This window comes from Boleophthalmus pectinirostris, unplaced genomic scaffold, assembly GCF_026225935.1.
Source record: "Boleophthalmus pectinirostris isolate CB_2022bp ecotype Guang Dong unplaced genomic scaffold, ASM2622593v1 HiC_scaffold_22, whole genome shotgun sequence".
Lineage (NCBI taxonomy): Eukaryota > Metazoa > Chordata > Actinopteri > Gobiiformes > Gobiidae > Boleophthalmus > Boleophthalmus pectinirostris.
In genome coordinates, this window is record NW_026571190.1 from 18851104 (window position 1) to 18869974 (window position 18871).

Below are 18871 nucleotides of genomic sequence, written 5' to 3' on the forward strand. Positions count from 1 at the left end.
TATTTAACCTCAATATATAACACTAGTATCTTATACTGTATAAAAGCATTAAAATATGTCCTTAAATAATAAATAGAAAATCAACTTTGAAAATATGTAACAAACCAAAGTAATAATCAGAACTACTAATTTAAACTCAAATGATTCAGGATGGCCATTTTCCTCAATCCATTTGAGTTATACTTGTTTGTTGGGTTTTACAGTGTATTTACATTCATCAAGAATATCAAGTTACAAATAAAAGTACAGAACATAGTAACTTCTGAAAATAGAAGAACATAAGGTGATATTGAAAAAAGTCCAGATTGGAATCAAAGAGGCCAATCCTTCCTCCATTATTCTTTTAGTATCTATATTGGACCAGACCGAAGTCAAGTGGCCCCAGGGACGTTTGATACTGATACTCACAGAGAAAGGTAGGTTTGTACGGGAGCGTCCCCCTATCATACTCTTTCCTCTCTAGCGTGCTGGAGCTGTACTGCGGGCTCTGATGGAGGTGATGGTGTAGGCTGTGGTGTGACTGAGACCTCTGACCGTCCTTGCCAAAGGTGGAGAATGACCTATCGTTGGTCGAGGCTGCCGAGGAGGACAGCGAGGAAGGAACGGAGAGCTGCTCGGACAGGCTGACGGGGGCGGGCGGCTGTGGCGACGCTGGTACCTCTGTGTCGGGCAGGGCAGAGTCCATGCCAGGCACGTGCAGGTTACTGCGGTAATCAGGCCCCTGGCGACCGTCCGAAGCCACAAAGGAGGGCATCCAGCAGCGGTCCGAGTGTCCCAGGGCCTTACACTCCTCGGTGCAGTTGGAGAAGAGGTCTGCACCTGCACAGACAAAAGAGGAGCGGAATGTGATACAGGAAAAACAAACTTATTTATATGCAGAGGATAGGGTAGTGCAAAAATGAGGTTGGGACGTATAGAAAAAAATCTCCGAACAATCTCTATGTATTTGGGTCACCTGAAAATCCGGATAAGGCATAAAATTGACATTGGACTAGTTGAGTATGACAGAAAGTAGTAGAGAGCATTTTAATCAAGAAATAAAAAAATGTGTAGTATCAATTATAAAGTGTCTAAATACAAAATGAATTTGGAGTTTCAGGATAAAGCTCTCCCCCTAGGACAATACTAATTTACCTCTCCTCTTCTCAGGGTATTATAAATTCTAGCTCCTCAGACTTGGTACTTTGAGACTGATGATGGCTTCCGGATGGCAGCCAAAATATCTTGATTCCAAAAACATTGTCCAAATGACTTCATTTGAAACCATTTTTACCATAATGAATTAGAGTTTCCTGGTATGTAGCAGGTAGTAACTATTGCTGGTGGTTCAATTCCTAGTGCCAGAATTGCACAAATGTGTTGTATCCTTGGGCAATACATTTGATATACCTTATCATTGTGATCTAATAATTGAGATTGTGTCTGAGATCAGGCTTTGACAGGCAGATATGGCCGCATTAGTGATGGTCAGATGGACTGTTGGTACAGAACTGTATTCAAAAGACAATACAAAAATCTGCTTTCTTATTTGAACTATATATACTACATCATCGTTTCCCAAAGACTGGGTCGTTACTCTCAGGTGGGTCACAAGAGATTTTTTTTGTTTTTTTGGGGGGGGTTACCTTGTTACAATCTGCATGTAGGTCTGCAATATACAGTTTTATTATTTTCTTCCATTATTGTTCAATTGAATATTGAAAAAAAAAAAAGAAAAGAAAAGAAATGGGCTACATTTAATGTCCAAATAAGCGACTTATGGATCCTTTTATTGCTATTTCAATCACTCTTTTTCATAGTTTAAAACTTGAGTAATTCTAATTGTTCAGAGAGACACAATCACTCAGTCAAATCCACCTTTATTTTGTGATTTACGAATAATGTCTTTGGGTTGCGAAGGTTTGTGACTTTTAAAATATGGGTCCCCAGAAAAAAAGCTTGGTAAACTCTGCGCTACATGCACTATAGTCTGTAAGCACATGGGTCAAATCTCTCTCTACTTGCTTGTAGGAGTACTTAGTGATGCCAAAGCTATTTATCAGGGTGCCAAGGTCAGCATTGACAAGCAAACAGTTTGTATTGGTCTTCACCTCATTCATTCCCAATAGAGTACAATCAGGCAGATTTGGTGTTGTAAAAACATCCAGCACTCCCCACCCCCTGTGTTATCAGCTCATTGCCTTTGCACAATAGAAAACCTCAACAACCAGAGACAAAACACAAATCCATATCAAATCATTCTCACACAATTATCTCAAGGAACAAGTCACAAAAAGAAAAATATTCTCGAGCGGCTTAATCTCATGCTAATGTCAATCAACTCCATACAAAATGACAAAGTGTGTAATCGAGACAGAGCCAAAGCCAAAAACAAAACAAGAAACACAAAAAGATGAAATTACCATCTGAAATGATATAATAGCACAGCACACACACTCACGGACACCACAGAGACAAAAGAGGAACCAGTGTTAATTACAATCTGTTTGAAAGAAGAAAGCAAAGTCCTTAGTATACAGGAGCCAGGAACACTGCAGTCTTCTCTCAGGGCAAGTGACTTTTTGTTAAATATGGAATTACATCAAACTGTTTTCCTTTTTTAGTCCATTTTGAATTGGCTTTGTAAGAGACTAGTGTTTATGAATATGTGTGCAAAGATGATGGCTGAAAGTGTGGATCTGGTGTACATTCATTTCTATTGCAGTCTGAGTTGGGTTGACTGTCTTGCTCAAGTGCATAACAACAAAATGCATTGATTTCTTTGACTGAAATGGTCCATGGTATGACAATAAACCATGTATTGGAATTTTTTTCTTGATTTGAACATATTCCGACTTGACAAGATTTGCATGTAGAACAAGTTTTTTTTTTTTTCTTAATTCAAAACAGAAGCATTTGTCTCCTCATTTCAAGTGAGAGCATGTTTGCTGTTTTCTTATTTCAAGTAAAACAAGACACTTTGTGCTTGTTCTATCGGCTAATCTTATTTTAAGTGTCAAAATGTACTAAAATGAAAACAAATTGATTTGAGCATTTCATATTTCAGATGGTATTGTTTTCAGTGGGAAACGAGCATGTGACGCCAACAGGATCAGTTACAGGTCAGATCTGTGGAGAGGTAACACAACTCACAGCCATTTTTGAGCGCCTTCTAATAGGTTGAATGCAGGATAGGTAAGTCCATGTCCTACTGTGGAACATTACAGGCAAAGCAATAACACAAGCAACACAAGCATGTGGCAGACCCTCTATCTGAAACGTTACATAGTGCACCTTTAAGTACACAAAGACGACACATTTGAATACAGTGTTTGGTGCCCACATTTCAAGATCCTCTAATATGAAAAATGTTGTATCCAATTATTTTTACAATCCACCTTAAGTAAACTACTTATCATAGTAATAAGTTTCTGGACTTAGGTTATCCTTGCCCAGTTTGATATTTGCTACTTGAAACTGTAATTCAGTTTTTTTTATTTATTTTTTTCCCTCAGACTCCTACTGCCCATTAATTTAACACTTTTGGTATAAAAATGGAAAATACAAACACGTACCACTATTTACAAGACTACAGAGAGGCCAAGATAAACATTTTAAAATTTAGCAGGGCTCTGAGGGAAAACAGAAGAACAATAGGAGTATATAAAATAGAGTGTTCGTAATAGGAATTGTTTGGGAGTGGGGTGGTTTACTGATACGGCTAAGGAAAACAAAGCTAGCGAAGGATCAGTTATGTTGGATTCCCTGCAGCAGCAAAGGCCTTTGGATCAAAGGTTCCACTTACACCAATCTATTGTCTCGATGCTCTCCACTGATAACGCTGCCTCCTCTCTATCACTAAGAGGACAGTCTCCACAACACTGTAATTTAAGGATGTGTGCGTAAATAGAAGGAGATGTGCGCAGAGAACACAGAGTACATCAATACAAGCACCTGGGTGAGTAATATGAGCTCCTAAAATGAATGTTGATATGTAAGACGCTAAAGATCGGCGGTTTGAAAGGAGTGCCTTATCTAGTCGCGTTTTTAAGTGCTGCTGCACTTTGGAGAGGGCAGGAAAGAAATGTGTGCACAAATCACAACCTGAAAATGATTATGATACGAACAAATGATATGTAAGTGCTGTGATGACATTTCTAAAAGATGACACCAGTGTTTTGTTTAGTTGTGACAAAAAAAAAAAAAAAAAACAAACAACAACAACAACAACAGTGCATTGTGTGATGTTAGTCTTAAGGTAGACCTACTATTTAAGTCATATAGACTTAAAGGTCAAATTTCAGAGCTTTTAACCGTGTTATAGAGGTTTCCCCTTTGCATTTAACCTCTCAAAGTTGTTTTCAAAGGGATTTGTACATGTTTGAGCAATCTGTACACTGCTGTGATTCAGCAGGACACAGAGGAGGGATACTTTTGTCTCTTCCGCTGGATCTGCTGACCCTATCTGACCAGTCCTCCAGTTAAACTGCACTGAAACTTTTGACCTTTGTGTTGTGTTGCAGCAACAGCAACTGCAACAGCTTGCTGCAAAACTTGAGTTTCTCTCTCTCTTTCTTTAATCACTTCTTTTCAGGACACCATATTGCTGATCAACCCCCGTTTTTAGCACTCCCAGCATATGCCCACTGCCCTCTCTACTTATTTCGTTCTTCTATTTAATTTTAATTGGTGATACATATACTGCTCTCCAGTGTGATATATAGTATAGACACAAGCACAATATGTCATCTTTAAAGGAACACTTTCTGGTGGATGGTCTGCCACCTGGAGATGTTATTGCTTTGCCTGAAATTCCATAGCATTAAACGTGTCTTCATATAGACAAAAACAGGATGAAACCAGGCCAATTTACAGGTTAGATCTGTGGAGAGTCGACCCAGCTCACAGTAAGAATGCATGTTTGTCAAGGAAATAAAACACCTGAAATTGAATAAATGCAAAATAAGTCAGTTCAGTGCCATCCTTAAAACATTCCAGACAAAGCCATGACCTCTCACAAGCCTGCGGTTGACCCTTCCCAGAAAAGTTACATATTGGTGCTGGTGGCTGTGTATTTGTTTGTTTGTTTGTTTAATATGGTTATGCAGTTATTAGTAAAGAAATAAAGTTGTGCATGTATTCTTGTTGACTTTGCTAGGCAGTAGCTGTCTACAAAGTCTATACACATAATTAACCATCTCCCATAAGTAATAATAAGAAAATCCCTTTTGGCCTTACATTTGTTTTAGGGGTCAGTACAGTGAATCGTTTTTCATGCCAGATGCCCTTCCGGACACAGCCTTCCCCATTAATCTATGCACATAAATAGCAGGCCACATAATATGGAAGATAGATACCACTAAGGTCATAGCCATTAAAAGAGAACACCTGTGCTAAGAAGAGATGGGGCTGTATTAAGAGAATGACAAATGCACAATCACACTAGTTGTTCACAGCTCATAACACAATACAAAATTTCATACACTGCCATGGCTAGTATGTTAAAAGCTATCTGGGGCACCGGAGAAAAAAGCAGAAGGCTTTTGGGAGTTATAAGAAAGTATATAGGGTTAGGTGGGTGGAGATAGGACTAGCTCATGGTATATTTTAAAGATAGAATGTAAAAAGCCAGGATGGTTGGGAGATGCGCTGTACACAGAGTGGATGTATGGATAAAAATGGATAAGGTTAGAGCTGTCTAGAGAAGAGGACAACCAACCAAGAAAAGACACCTTCATTTTCCCAAGTATAACTTTTAAAGGTCGATAAGGTATTAAACTTACTTATGTGTCTTCTTTTTATTCTTCTATGACATTTATAATCCAACAATGCATCACAGGTTATAAAATAACTGATGTTGTGCAACTTGTCAAATACCATCATCCCAGTTCTTGTAAAAACTGCTTGTACAAAAGTGTTTTTCAAAACTTTCCCCTCTATTTACTTTAATTTCATGGCTTGTAATAATCGTAAATGTCATCCGGAACACAAAAAATATCAGGCATTATAAGAGCTGTCAAAACAGTATGTAAGCGCCTTCACTTGGTTGGTTGTTTATGTGTAAGATGGCCTCATGGGGGTACGTTGGGCAACAAGGCTACAGTGACCAGGCGAACATGTGCCCACTGCCAAAGACCCAACAGAAAGAGAGAGTGAGAGAAGATGGAAAAAGAGAGAGAGACAGAAGGCCGTAGGAGCACCAAGTCAGCACCCACCATACGGACACAAGAGGGGAGACCCGGGCACCACAGATGGGACCAGGAATAGTCCAAAAACAGTCTGAGAGCAATTGGGGAGAGCCTGGATTTACAGAGGGCTTGTGGACAGGTGGGAGGGGGTTTACCTAGCAAGCCCCAGAGTCAACAGACTGAAAATGGTACTCCAGAAGAAGTATCAGCTTCACATGCTTGCAGTGTCTGTGTAGAGTAATTATCTCCACTGATACTGTGAGCAACTCAGACCTTCTCATTTCATCTGAGATTGGTTTTGCTTGTCAAGTTGCAAAAAAATTTAACTGGATTCTTTATTATTATTATTTTTTTGCCTCAAATTCTAAAATATATCCATAAGGCTTCACACCATAAGAGCACTATTTTCTATTTTTCCCTCACTAATTATGTCCCGTTTGAAGCCTAAATTGTGTCAGGTTCTGCAGTGTATTCCTTTGAGTGTAGGAAAAAAAAACTGTATTCTGAATATCACCAAATGAAACGGTATTTTCAGTATATGTATTCAGTTATTTCTCAACACAAATCTTACATCTGACTGTAAAAAGAGGATTTGAATAGGGCCTGGGAGAGATCGCTAAATTACTCAAACATGTGTGGATGACATTTAGAATCTCTTCAGGCATGTTTTTGATGAGGGAACAACATTATAACATGGCAGAAAGCTCCAAAAAGTCGATCTGCATAATACCCCCTCTTTAAAATCAGTCCAGTATTGTTTGAATTTAAATGGAAATTGTTGTCTGTGCTTTGATTTAATGAATCCACTTTGGGTAATATATTCAATCCACTTTAAACCATAGCAGATGAATATTTGACAGGGAGACGTGGATTCATATGTTGGACAGATTTGTGTTTTATTTAACATATTGTCTTAGAATGGGCTGCTTTAACCATTGGAGCTGTCAGTTAAGTCCCTCGTGATCAGTCGCAGCTTGTGATTCTGCTGCCAGGGCCCTGCTTTTTCTGTATTTCAGCACATACTGGCCCTGGCTCTGGGTCAGTGCTGCTGTGTAGAGGCACACAACAAAACAAGCAACCTCAACATTTAGCAGAGAAAGTGTGCCAGGGAGCGGGGCAAAAATAACCCTTCTGTGTAAGGCCAATGCTAAGTCACAGTTACACAGGGGATAAAATACAAGTATCAAAATCATTACTTTTTAAAGGTAACATTGGAAATGTACTGATACCAAAAATATCACAAATACATCAATTAACATACCAGCTTGTCAAAGCCTGATCCCATCAGATCTCAGAAGTTAAGTAAGGCCGGGCCTGGTTAGTACTTGGATGGGAGACCACTGGGAAAATCAAGTACCACAGTGGGACGCCAGTCTCATAAACCTTGTTTCCTTAGGTAAGGCACTTAACCCACATTGTCTAGTATGAAAGTGGCATGTGCGTGAGTGATGGTGGTGGTTCGAAGGGCCGATGGCACAGATTTACAGCCTTGTTTCCGTTGGTCTACCCCAGTGCAGCTATGGCTACAATAGTATCTTACCACCAAGTGTGGACAGAATGAATGATGCTCTGTAAAGAGTCTTTGAGTGTCCAGAAAAGTGCTATATAAAAAAAATAAATAATAAAAATAAATAAATAATAATAATAATAATAATAATAATAATAATAATTATTATTATTATTATTATTATTATTATTATTATTATTATTATTATTATTATTATTATTATTGTTATTATTATTGTTATTATTATTATTATTATTATTATTATTATTATTGTTGTTATATTATTGTTATTATTATTATTATTATTATTATTATTATTGTTGTTGTTGTTGTTAACATTAACAACACAAAGTACAACCACTACTACCACTACCTGTGACGATCTGCTATTTAATACCTAAACTCAAAATTCAATTCAATTCAAGTTTATTTATGTAGCACGTGAAATGCTCTGTTCCACCTTGTGATGTCATGTAGTGGTAGTCAGTCAAGTTACAGCTACCTTTTACCTTTTGCACAGTAGTAGTAGTAGTAGTTCAGATTGGAAATTCCAGGTCTGAAATCATCCAAATGATTCAAGCGAAGGTGTAATGAATTTAAAAACAGTTTAGTACAACAAAACTCAACTGCAGCTATGTTTATTCATGAGGAAGCATTCTAACATAGATCAGAAAATAGTGTAATAGGGACGCTTTAAATATAAAATTACTGAAATATATGTTACTAGTAAATATAGCCATTTCTCAGCCCTGCATAGTAACAAGGTATATTATGTTGTCTATAAGGTTAGGGGGCTATAAATCACTGTGTTTCTTTTAATTCCCACCTAACCACTAACCTTTACCCTTTTAATGGACGCCCTGCAAATTAATTTCCTTCTCGGACATTCGCTGGTGTTGACCCCAGGCGCTGCAGATTTATCGGCGCTGCTGCACTGATAAGGTGCTGATTTCCCACAATGCTTTGCACCTCTATATGTTACAAGGGGTGAAAATAAATCAGCTCATAGAATGGACCCACAGATGCAAAATGTAACGCACCTGCACAGATAACCCCTAGCACTGAACTAATGCAGGGAGCCATTTGCAGAAAGCTAGCTACTTCCTTATTTCGGATCTGGCGGCGATATTATTAAACTAGCGCGGGAATGTAATGTACTTGGGAAAATGATGTGTAAATATAGTCGAACAGCAGGAAACCGAACCCGCTCCTGATTCGTGCCGGTGTCTCGTAGCGCTCTTTGGAGATGCCAGTATCATCACATGAGATCGTAAGGACACAAGTGCGTAAAAATACCCAGCGAATAAACAGATATGTAAATGCGCGAAGAGGAGGAGAGGCGAGAAGAATACGCTACGGTGACACCTTTTGCAACCAGGAAGCAAAACAAGCAACTAACAGTGAGCAGGGATGACAGGTCGCTGAAACCGTCCGCACCACTGTGACTGTAGTGAGCACACACACATGCATAATATATAGAGGAGAGAGAAAGGACCCGTGGTGGATGAAGTACTCAGTTTTGCTACTGAAGTAAAAGTACAGATACAGAGGTAAAAGATACATAAATGTAGCACTTGAAAAAATCTACTTAAGTAAAAGTATTTAATGGTGCTTTATGCAACTTTTCTGGTGGAGGATCTGTCACCTGCTTTTCTCCACGGACATGTTATTTCTTTGTCTGACATATTTCACAGTATGTTCCTATCATCATCGAGACCAAACCAGACCAAGTTACAAGTCAGATCTGTGGAGAAGCAACCTTGCTCACATAGTCAGAATGGTTGTTTTTCTAGGTATTTTTGAGCTATAAAACCTGAATTTGAATAAATATAAGGTAGAGCTGTTTAATGTCAGACTTTTTTATACAGTCTATGAGAGTTTTGAGAGTTGTTAATTTTTCGAAAATGTACTGACTAAATATTATAGATATTTTGGTTGCAGTACGAATGTGTTTCTTTCTTCTTTTTTTTTTTTCTGATGAAGTTTGTGTATTTATTTTTGTTTGCTCAAAGCCGAAGCTTGAACTCAAAACCTTTAGTCAGGGTGCTACTACAAACATGGTAAAAATAACCCTGCAAATCATGAATCATGAAAAGTACTTTTTTACTTTCAGTCCAGTTCAAAAATGTAGAAGAGTAAAAAGTACAGATACCTGGTTTCAAATGTAATGAAAATTAAAAAGTACTCACTGCAAAATATACTTAACTTTTCTGATAGAGGGTCTGTCATCTGCTTGTCTCCATGGTGATGTTATTGCTTTGCCTGAGATGTTCCACAGTATGGCATTAAACAAATATATCATGTATTTATTCTATTAGGTGTTTTTATTTCTCAAACTACTGCAGAATTATGCATTATGATAGTGAGTGTATCCACTTCTCCGCAGATCTGACATGCAACTTGGCCTGGTGATGTTGTTTGTTTCCATGGAGATAGTTAAATTAAATGCCATATTGTAGAACATTTCAGGGAAAAGAAACAAAAACAAAAACAAAAACAAAAAAAAAACAACAACAACAACAACAGCATGGAGTCAAGCAGGGGATGGACTCTCAAGAAAAGGACACCTTTAAGTACAGATACCAAAAAAATCTTAAGTACAGTACCTTACTACTTGTACTTTGTTACCTTCCACTTCTTGAAAGGACAATGTAAAACAACAGAAAACATACGTAAACTACCTACTAATAAGCAATTAGCACTTGTCTTCTATGTCTTTGTGTCTTGCTGCGTATCCCATTTCCCACGTTGGTGTGATTTATCTAATTGCGCAGCCCTGACAAGCATCCAGCCAGTCGGAAATGGAGGCAAACAGATCCTGTGGAGAAATCTGTGAACCTGGAGTTTGGTTGGTGTCTGCAGATCCCTGGAGTGTAGCACATGAAAAGTGTGTAAAACAGGTCTGCTTTGGTCTAGAGATATACTCATTAGGCTATGTCATTAAGAAGCCAGGATAAATAACTTTTTTACTAGGAATGTAATTTTTATGACATATTTCCTTTTTCCACTCAGGGTCCCATTAATCAGTTCACTTGATCTCCCCCTTTCTTACATATTTTATAAAATGTATTTCATCTTCTTAGAGCCAGATCATGATTTCTATGTGTATCAAATGCATGTACACCAAATATGTTTAAAGCTGCTTGTAACATTCCTTGTTGAAGGTCCATCACCTGCTTATCTCCATGGTAATGTTATTGCATTGCCTAGAATGTTCCACAGTATAGATTATCATTAGATCTATCACGAGGGGAACAAGCAGGTTACAGCACTATGCTACATTACATTCAGATCTGTGGAGAAGGAATTATTGTATTATTGAGCAATCGAAAGTTATGAATAAATGCTAGATGGATACGTTTAATGTCATGGCATGGAATATTTTATGGTAAACAATAACATCTCCAAGGAGACAAGCATGACCTGACACCAGAATAGTTGTGCCGTGCACCTTTAAGAGCTAAATAAAGTCATCTGGTAGAGTTCATAGATCACTATGATTGGTTAATTCCATCCGTCACTGACACAGAGCCTTTGGGAGTTTGAGCAATACGGGGAGTGGGTGAGGAAAATGTCTGTGTTTGGTCATAGAGCTGCATTACAGTACTGAATCAGGATCTACCAATATCACTAATATAAAATATTGTTACATGGATGAGATAGAAAAAAACAAACAAACAAACAAAAAACGACCTCCTACTATACCTCCCATTAGACTGTATATGTACTTTATACCTCTGTCGTGAGTACAAACTGCCTTATACCTGCTCCACTGCATTTCATCTCGTCTTGGAGCGTTCCACAGAGAATACAGACACACAACATCAATATTTGGACAGCAGCAGAAAGCAGCAGGAGAGTACTTCTGCATTTGTACACGACTAGACCAGTGAGTCTGCCATGACTAAACTACGGACCTCCCAGGACCAAAACAAAGACTCTTCCCAATGTATCCCATAATGACACGCAATAAAACAGTTCAGAGTTTCCAATAGGCAGCTTCCAGTTCACATGCTAGTTTCTTGGGAACATGACCACAGATAGAAGAGCCAAGATGGCCACTTGCCCCAGCTCTGTCCTTTTGATTAATATCACCTCTTATATATCATAAAGCCACTGGGCCTGGATGACCATGGCTTGTTATATTCAGTCCGCAGGCGACTCCTCTGTGAAAGCCAGGAGCTGCAGACAGTATAGTATATAGTCCGAGCATGAGAGAGTGTGCTGTGTGGGCCTTATTTTTGTTGTTTGGTTCCAAGTTAGATAAAAAAAAGAATGGCAATCAGTACTATACCATACTCTTTATACTTTTATATGATTGTTATTGTAGCTCATTCACAAAACAATCATATATTAAACCTATTTCACCACATATTTTATTGTGCACAACAATCCCACTAAAAGAAAGCTTATAACTGTGGACTGTGTATTGTATTTTCTACAGGATTTTAGAAGGGTGCCTCAGGCTTCTGCTCATAAGCCAAGCCACAGATGAACTCACTCTAATATCTTGAAGTAGCTCGAGATCCCACTGCTCATGACTCATGCTCGAATTTAACATATGAATACACATAGCGCATGTTACAAAACAGTTAAACGGTTAAATAATAATCAATTGTGATAAAATAAACTGACTTTATTTTCTGAATTTATTTATTTTTTCTTCCACATAAATTAAGTTATAGTTTTTGTAAAGCCAATTCAAAAAAGCTGTATCCTACATCAATACGTGTAAGGTTTCAGGTGCTGTATATGATTTTTGACAAATTTGGGAAACTTGAAAAAACAGAACTAGCAGAACTAACCCTTACATGGTTTCCAGTGGTCCAAAGCTATCTTTTACTTACCTTATGAACTCCTAACATCCTAATTATTCACTGTAATGAGTATTTAAGTAGTTTTCACAACTTTTAAAGGCCAGAGATAAGCTTTGCCCACACAGTAATATGATAATAATACAGTAATATGACTACAACTAGAAGGCTAAGCTGTGCACTTTCTGCTTCTTGGACAATAAAATGCTTTAAAATTAGATGCAACAGTACACAGAAACTTATTTTGACCTCAAGAGCTGCAAGACCATGGGAATAATAGGTACAGAGCTTTTAAACATTCAGAATTTATATTGTACTTTTGGGTGGTCCACAGATTACTGTTAACTGCAGTGCTGTATTCTCAAGTGGACTTATGGAAAACCTGCAGTCAAAAGCATGTAGCAGTTAAAGGTGCGGACAGGGTCTCATGGGAGATTTATGACTTCCAGCCGTGTACTTTCTGAAGCAGAAACTGTTACTAATGTCATCATGTTTATGACCCCTCACACTGGACTTAACAGCCTGCTGCTTCACTTTAGTCATAAATATCCAAGGCCTGCTCTGAGAAATCACATCTTTTTAAACGTTCCTCTTCATATTCCGTTATCGCATATCATCCTTTTTTTCTGATTTCAGGGTTGGAACACTCGAACCACTCTTCAGCTAATTCAGCTCATTCATGCCTCAGTGATTCATATCAACATTCTTTACTGTATTAAATGGAATAATTCTTCTGTCCTTACCTGGTCTTTTTATTATAGCACATCATGTACTGTAATGTCCAACTGAATAACTGCTATGAAATATATTTTGTCATTAAAAAATTTACCTTCTAAAAGAGAATGTGTATAAAATGTGTTAAAGTGGAATACTTGTCTTTTTATTCTATTGCCAACAGTTTAACAACTCTGGTACAATAATTTGGCTGATGACTTTTCATTGTTGGATTTCTTTTCTATAGTAAAAAAAAGTAATAACCATATATTATATTGGTCATTTATTTATCTATTTCTAAGAGTAATTTAATCTGTTTCTAAAAGTAATTTCTGGTAGAACACGGTGTACTAGATTTGGTGGAATCCATGCCCTTTCTCCTGTTCTTTCAAAAATGTGGGTGACCCAGAAATTACAGATTTATATCTTCTGAAACAAAACTCAAAACTTGTCTGGACTTGGGGACTCTGTGTGGAGAAATAGAATGAGAAAATGACATTGTAGCAAGATCAAATATGCGAGTGATGGGTGGTAGAGTGGATATAGTGGATATATAAATATAGTACACGGAAAAAGATCTATGGGTAAAGCTGAACATAAAAAAGAAGTACTGAAAGCAGAGTATTTCACAGAATGATAAAAATACAATTCATTCTTCACAAAAGGCAATCAAATGAGCAACGTTATCTAAGTCAGTGTTCACCTATGATATTTAGAACTGTTAAAAGTAAATGAATGCTAACTAACGATCTGTAGATTGCATTGTTCAATGAGTCCACACAAGGGGGAAATCCACGATTGATTTGGACAGTTGCCCATCCAAAGTAGAGTGTCATAGACAAGCGTAGACAATGTGGCCACAATTGTAGCTATTGGCTATTGATTTTCTGGGGAGGAGAATGGAAGTTGCATGGTCAGCTGGTGATACAAATGCATGGTTCTTAAGCCTGTAAGAGCAGAGCTGCTGGAACCTCCAAACACACACAGACATAAATATTATCTCAAATAACAGTTTGTAGTTGCCAATACAAAACACTGCAAAATAACACCTACAAACTGATACTTAACGGAGGGCTGATCAAGTTCTTATTTAGTTATCCATTTTTCAATATTTTTGTATTTTAGTTGATTATGTATTGCTAAAACGGTTGTATATTCTAGGATAACTGCTCTTTATTTGGATTATGAATTCAATTGCACATATAAGGTGGATTTTTCAATTATCTGTCCAAATTTAGACACATACAAACTAAATAACTACAATTCAATAACCATGCATGTACCAGTTTATTCTATAATATTCTACTTAGATGTTATTTTAATAGGTTTTGCCTTGCATATTGTCAAGGACGGAACGGACAAGATCTTGCGAGACCAAATTGCCACAAGAAAATTATTGCATGACATTTGTTTCCTCGTATTTTTAACTTTGCCTTTGATAAAAAATTAAAATAAAATAGGTTAACTTTGCTCAGTAACTCCTTAAGAAACTATAATACCATAAAGGAGTGTTTACAATCACAGCAAAACATAATAAATAAAATAATTGTGAAGCCAAAATTGTGATCTGAATGGCACAATTTATTTATTAGAAATGAAATCAAAACCTCATCTTGTCTCGTTCTTATGGGCTGAATCTCGTGACATGTTTCATCTCGTATCAGTTGTGCCTCATCCCATCCCTGTTATCAAGATGTTCAAATATTCTATGTAATATGGACTTTGCATGCTTATAGGTGTTTTTTTTTTGCAAACTGAGAAATACAATGGCTCTGTGCATAGTCTCTGTACTATCTCGCCATATTTTCCGGAACATTAAAATAGCTCTGCATGCTGTAGGGGGTGAGTTCTTGTGCATGTCTAAAGGTGTTATTTTTGGAAAGCAGGTCCTCTCTGGTCATTGCAGTTTGGAAGCCCGGCGTGCTAACTTCCTGTGACAGCCCGGTGACATGGGGAACCGCAACATGCAGCCTGCCACTAATTCATAATCAGCCATCTAATACAGCGTTGCCACGGTGATTTAATTCTGCCATTTGTCACGGCTGTTGTTCGCACCAAAACAAACGTCCCGATAATGATCATTTCCATCCCCCCCACCAGACTTTCACAGCCGATCGAACACTCCACAGACAATTATTCTTTTGGATTTTCTTTTCTACCATGATGGATTTTGTATTTGATTTTGTTTTGTTTTTTTCATCTGACACTTTTTACAGATGTGTTTTTCTCTTTCCAATCAAAGGTGTGGCGATGAGTAATTAATATATTTAAAAATACTCAAGGTCCTGTATTGTGATAATTTTCAAGTTAACAACTATCTTTTACATTTTGTTCAGGAGAGATTGGCTGACTTTAAACTGACTTTATTTTCTGAATGTATTTATTTTTTCTTCAACATAAATTAAGTTATAGTTTTTGTAAAGCTTATTCAAAAAAGCTCCTACATCAATATGTGTAAGGTTTCAAGGCTCTGTACCTGATTTTTAATGAATTTGGGAAACTTGAAAAAACAGAACTAGCAGAACTAACCCTTACATGATTTCCAGTGGTCCAAAGCTATCCCTTACTTACTTTATGAACTCCTGACATCCTAATTATTCCACATGATGAGTATATAAGTGTTTTTCACACATTTCAAAAGTCAGAGCTTTGCCCACACAGTGATATGATAATAATATAGTAATATAACAACAACTAGAAGGCTAAACTGTGCACTTTCTGATTCTCAGATAACAAAACGCTTTATAATCAGATGCAGACAGTACACAGCAGACTTATTTTGACCTCAAGAGCTGCAAGACCATGGAACTAATGGGTACAGGGCTTTTAAACATTCACAATTTATGTTGTGTTTATGTTTATGTATGTTGTATGTTGAGAATGGGTAGCCGGGCTGGCGCCACTTAGGTGCCTCCATTCAATTTCATTTCTCTCCACCAACTAGGTCAGGAGTCAAAATACAATAGAGGGTTTGCAAAAACTGCCGGAAGTGCAAGTTTGGGCACCAGCCAATCAGCGAAGAGTGATATATTCAGTGTTGTCAACGATTTCCGATATTGAGGATTTAAAGCCAGAATAAAGAGACTTGTTTGGTGAATTTCATAAATGGAAAAGATGTTATTGCCCTTCTTCCTGTGGGATTTGGGAAAAGCTTAATATACCAGTTAGCGCATAACATACGTCACAACCAAATGATAAAAAGTACCTGCCTACTGTTGAGCGAACGAAATCTAACACTGCGAGGTCAGACGGTTTCTACGAAGTGAAACGACATAAAACCGGCTGATGAATCAGGCTAGAGATTGGCAGTTCCAGGGCTAAAATTATCCACATGATTCTAGTGAAAGTGTATGGAGAACATACATTTGCTGTACTCCCGCATGACAAGTTTTTTCTGAACTTAGTCTATATATGCAGGGTTTATGTGTTAAACAAGTGTGAATAAAATAACACACTTGAATAAAACAACATTTTAACATAGATCAGAAAATAGCGTAATATGGGACCTTTAAACTTTTCCTCACTCTTGTATATTATATAGGATGAATTTAGTTACTTTTTACCTAATGGTTTAGCGCAATCTCACAAAGACAGCATACATCAACCTACAAAATTAGGTCTTTCAGAATAGTTGTCCAAAGATATTCAAAACTCACTATGTTTTTATTTTTCATAAATTATTTTAGCTGGAGCTGCATTCTTACATAACAACATCCTTATTTTAGGCACAGTTTTGGCTGTTAACACTTCATTTCTCAATAATAGAGAAAAGTGGGAGAGGGTAGCGAAACATACAGTATAGTCAATCTTTAGTATTCTGGCTCCTGACACAGCAGACAGGTGCTCTCTGAAAAGCCATTTGCCTACTTCTGAAAGTGTATCTGGTGATGTCCCAGCAGTCCTACTCGCGGTGTCCTTTGATTTAAAACCACGTCAGGAGAGTTATTTTCTAAAGTGTCAGACGCGCGGTCGAGCGGGAAGCAACGGCAGGTGTGGTTGATGATACGCCAACTGGAAATGGTCTCCCCTTGATTTGAAATATTCGGAGGTGCACCAAAAAAAAAAAAAAAAAAAAGGGAATAGCGTGTGTCGTGCAGTCCCGTGAGGAAGCAACCCCTCCAACCCTGCTTTGATAATTGCCATGCAAAAGGGTCCAGAAATGAATTACGGATCAGTCGAGTGTGGAGCGGGAGAGAGCCAACTTGTGGGGGAGACAGGATGAAGGATGAGACGGTGCCACAAACCACCACCAAGAACAAGTGCGTGGCAAAAGTACACGCAAACACACAAAAGACACGCATGTGCACGATATATGGGCCTTTCAAGTGTGTCTGTGCTCCTAAAGGCATCCATTTTGAACCAGATCCAAAACTGTTATTGTACCATTCTTCATAGCACCAAGCACCTTCATCTAAAGCGTGGAGGGCAGAACCAAACTCTGGGAAAGACCACATCCTAAACCACAAACCAAATGAAAAAAGGTTACTAATTAATTCCTTGGCTGTATGACAACTCTGTTTTTTTTTTTTTTTTTTGGCTTCCTGTTATAAACAACATTTTGAGTATTTTTTTCCCATTCAAAATTTTTGTTTTTTTTTATTGTTAATTGCTATGGCAGTGGTCCTAATGTTGTATTATTGGAAACCCATGGATAGGCATAATAACCAATGTGTCTCGTCTACTTATTTATTTATTTTTTCCCCAAATCCCTTCCAGACATCTTTTAGAAATAGCCTTACACTCTATACAGTATTATAAAATGTATTGTAGTACAGCATGCCTGGAAAACCATACCATAAGATTTTTTATTTGTGGTAGTGTGGTTTGTAGTATTATAGTATGTGATAAAAAGAATTGCATTTTTATTTCAGCACATATTTGAGGTACTTCTCACTTCTGTATTGCATATTACAAACTGTTGTAAAAGCAGTGAATACCTATGTGGTTTGGGTCTGACCACTTGTGGCGTATGTGCGCTGAAGCTGCAGAGACATCTAAAAATACTCCATTGTCCTGCTCCTGGAATCAGCATAAAATTCATCTAGACACACAATAAACACAGCCCACAGCCACATGAGACAATCAGCAGTATTCCTCCTCTCTATATTTACACACTCAAACAGTCACACATACATACGCAAATGAGACAGAGGCCTATACGGACCCTGTGTACACCTGGAAGACTGCCAAGCATTAGCACTACCACTCCGCTGCTCCAAAAGTGAATCTCATTTCAGCTTCTCTTAGGCCTGTCTCAGAGGAGGGCTGCTTTTTAATACAGACATCATTACCTATCCTGGCTTTCTCTTGCTCTAAACACACAAGGACACTGGAGGATTAGAAAGAGGCATCGCATGTAGCTTCAGATTACAACTAGACAAAGAGATGCTGAGATGTGGGACGCAGTAAGTTACAATGACTTTACTACACTCTTGCATTGTACAGTTGTCTTCTAGCAGCAAGTAGTTTTGGATAGTCTAAGGAGCGATATATCGGGCAGATTTTTAGACTTGTTTGCGTATTGGCTAAATCTGGGCTAAATCTGCCGTTTTGTTTTGGTCAATCTGCTGCCTAAAAATACACACAAAGCCTTATTTTAACACAATACAAAGAGATAACTGCACAAAACATGACTATAAAAGAGCTGTGGGTGAATTTTTAGTCATTTT

General features: G+C 37.7%; 1 protein-coding gene across 1 annotated transcript in view; it reads right to left on the minus strand.

Moving 5' to 3' along the window:
- Positions 1 to 343: 343 nt before the first annotated feature.
- Positions 344 to 18871, minus strand: part of LOC110175179 (protocadherin-10-like) — a 28704-nt gene continuing 10176 nt past the window's right edge. Inside the window, exon 4 of the mRNA XM_020941299.2 lies at positions 344 to 819. Coding sequence (XP_020796958.1) covers positions 344 to 819 — 476 coding nt within the window. The remainder of the gene's footprint in view (positions 820 to 18871) is intronic.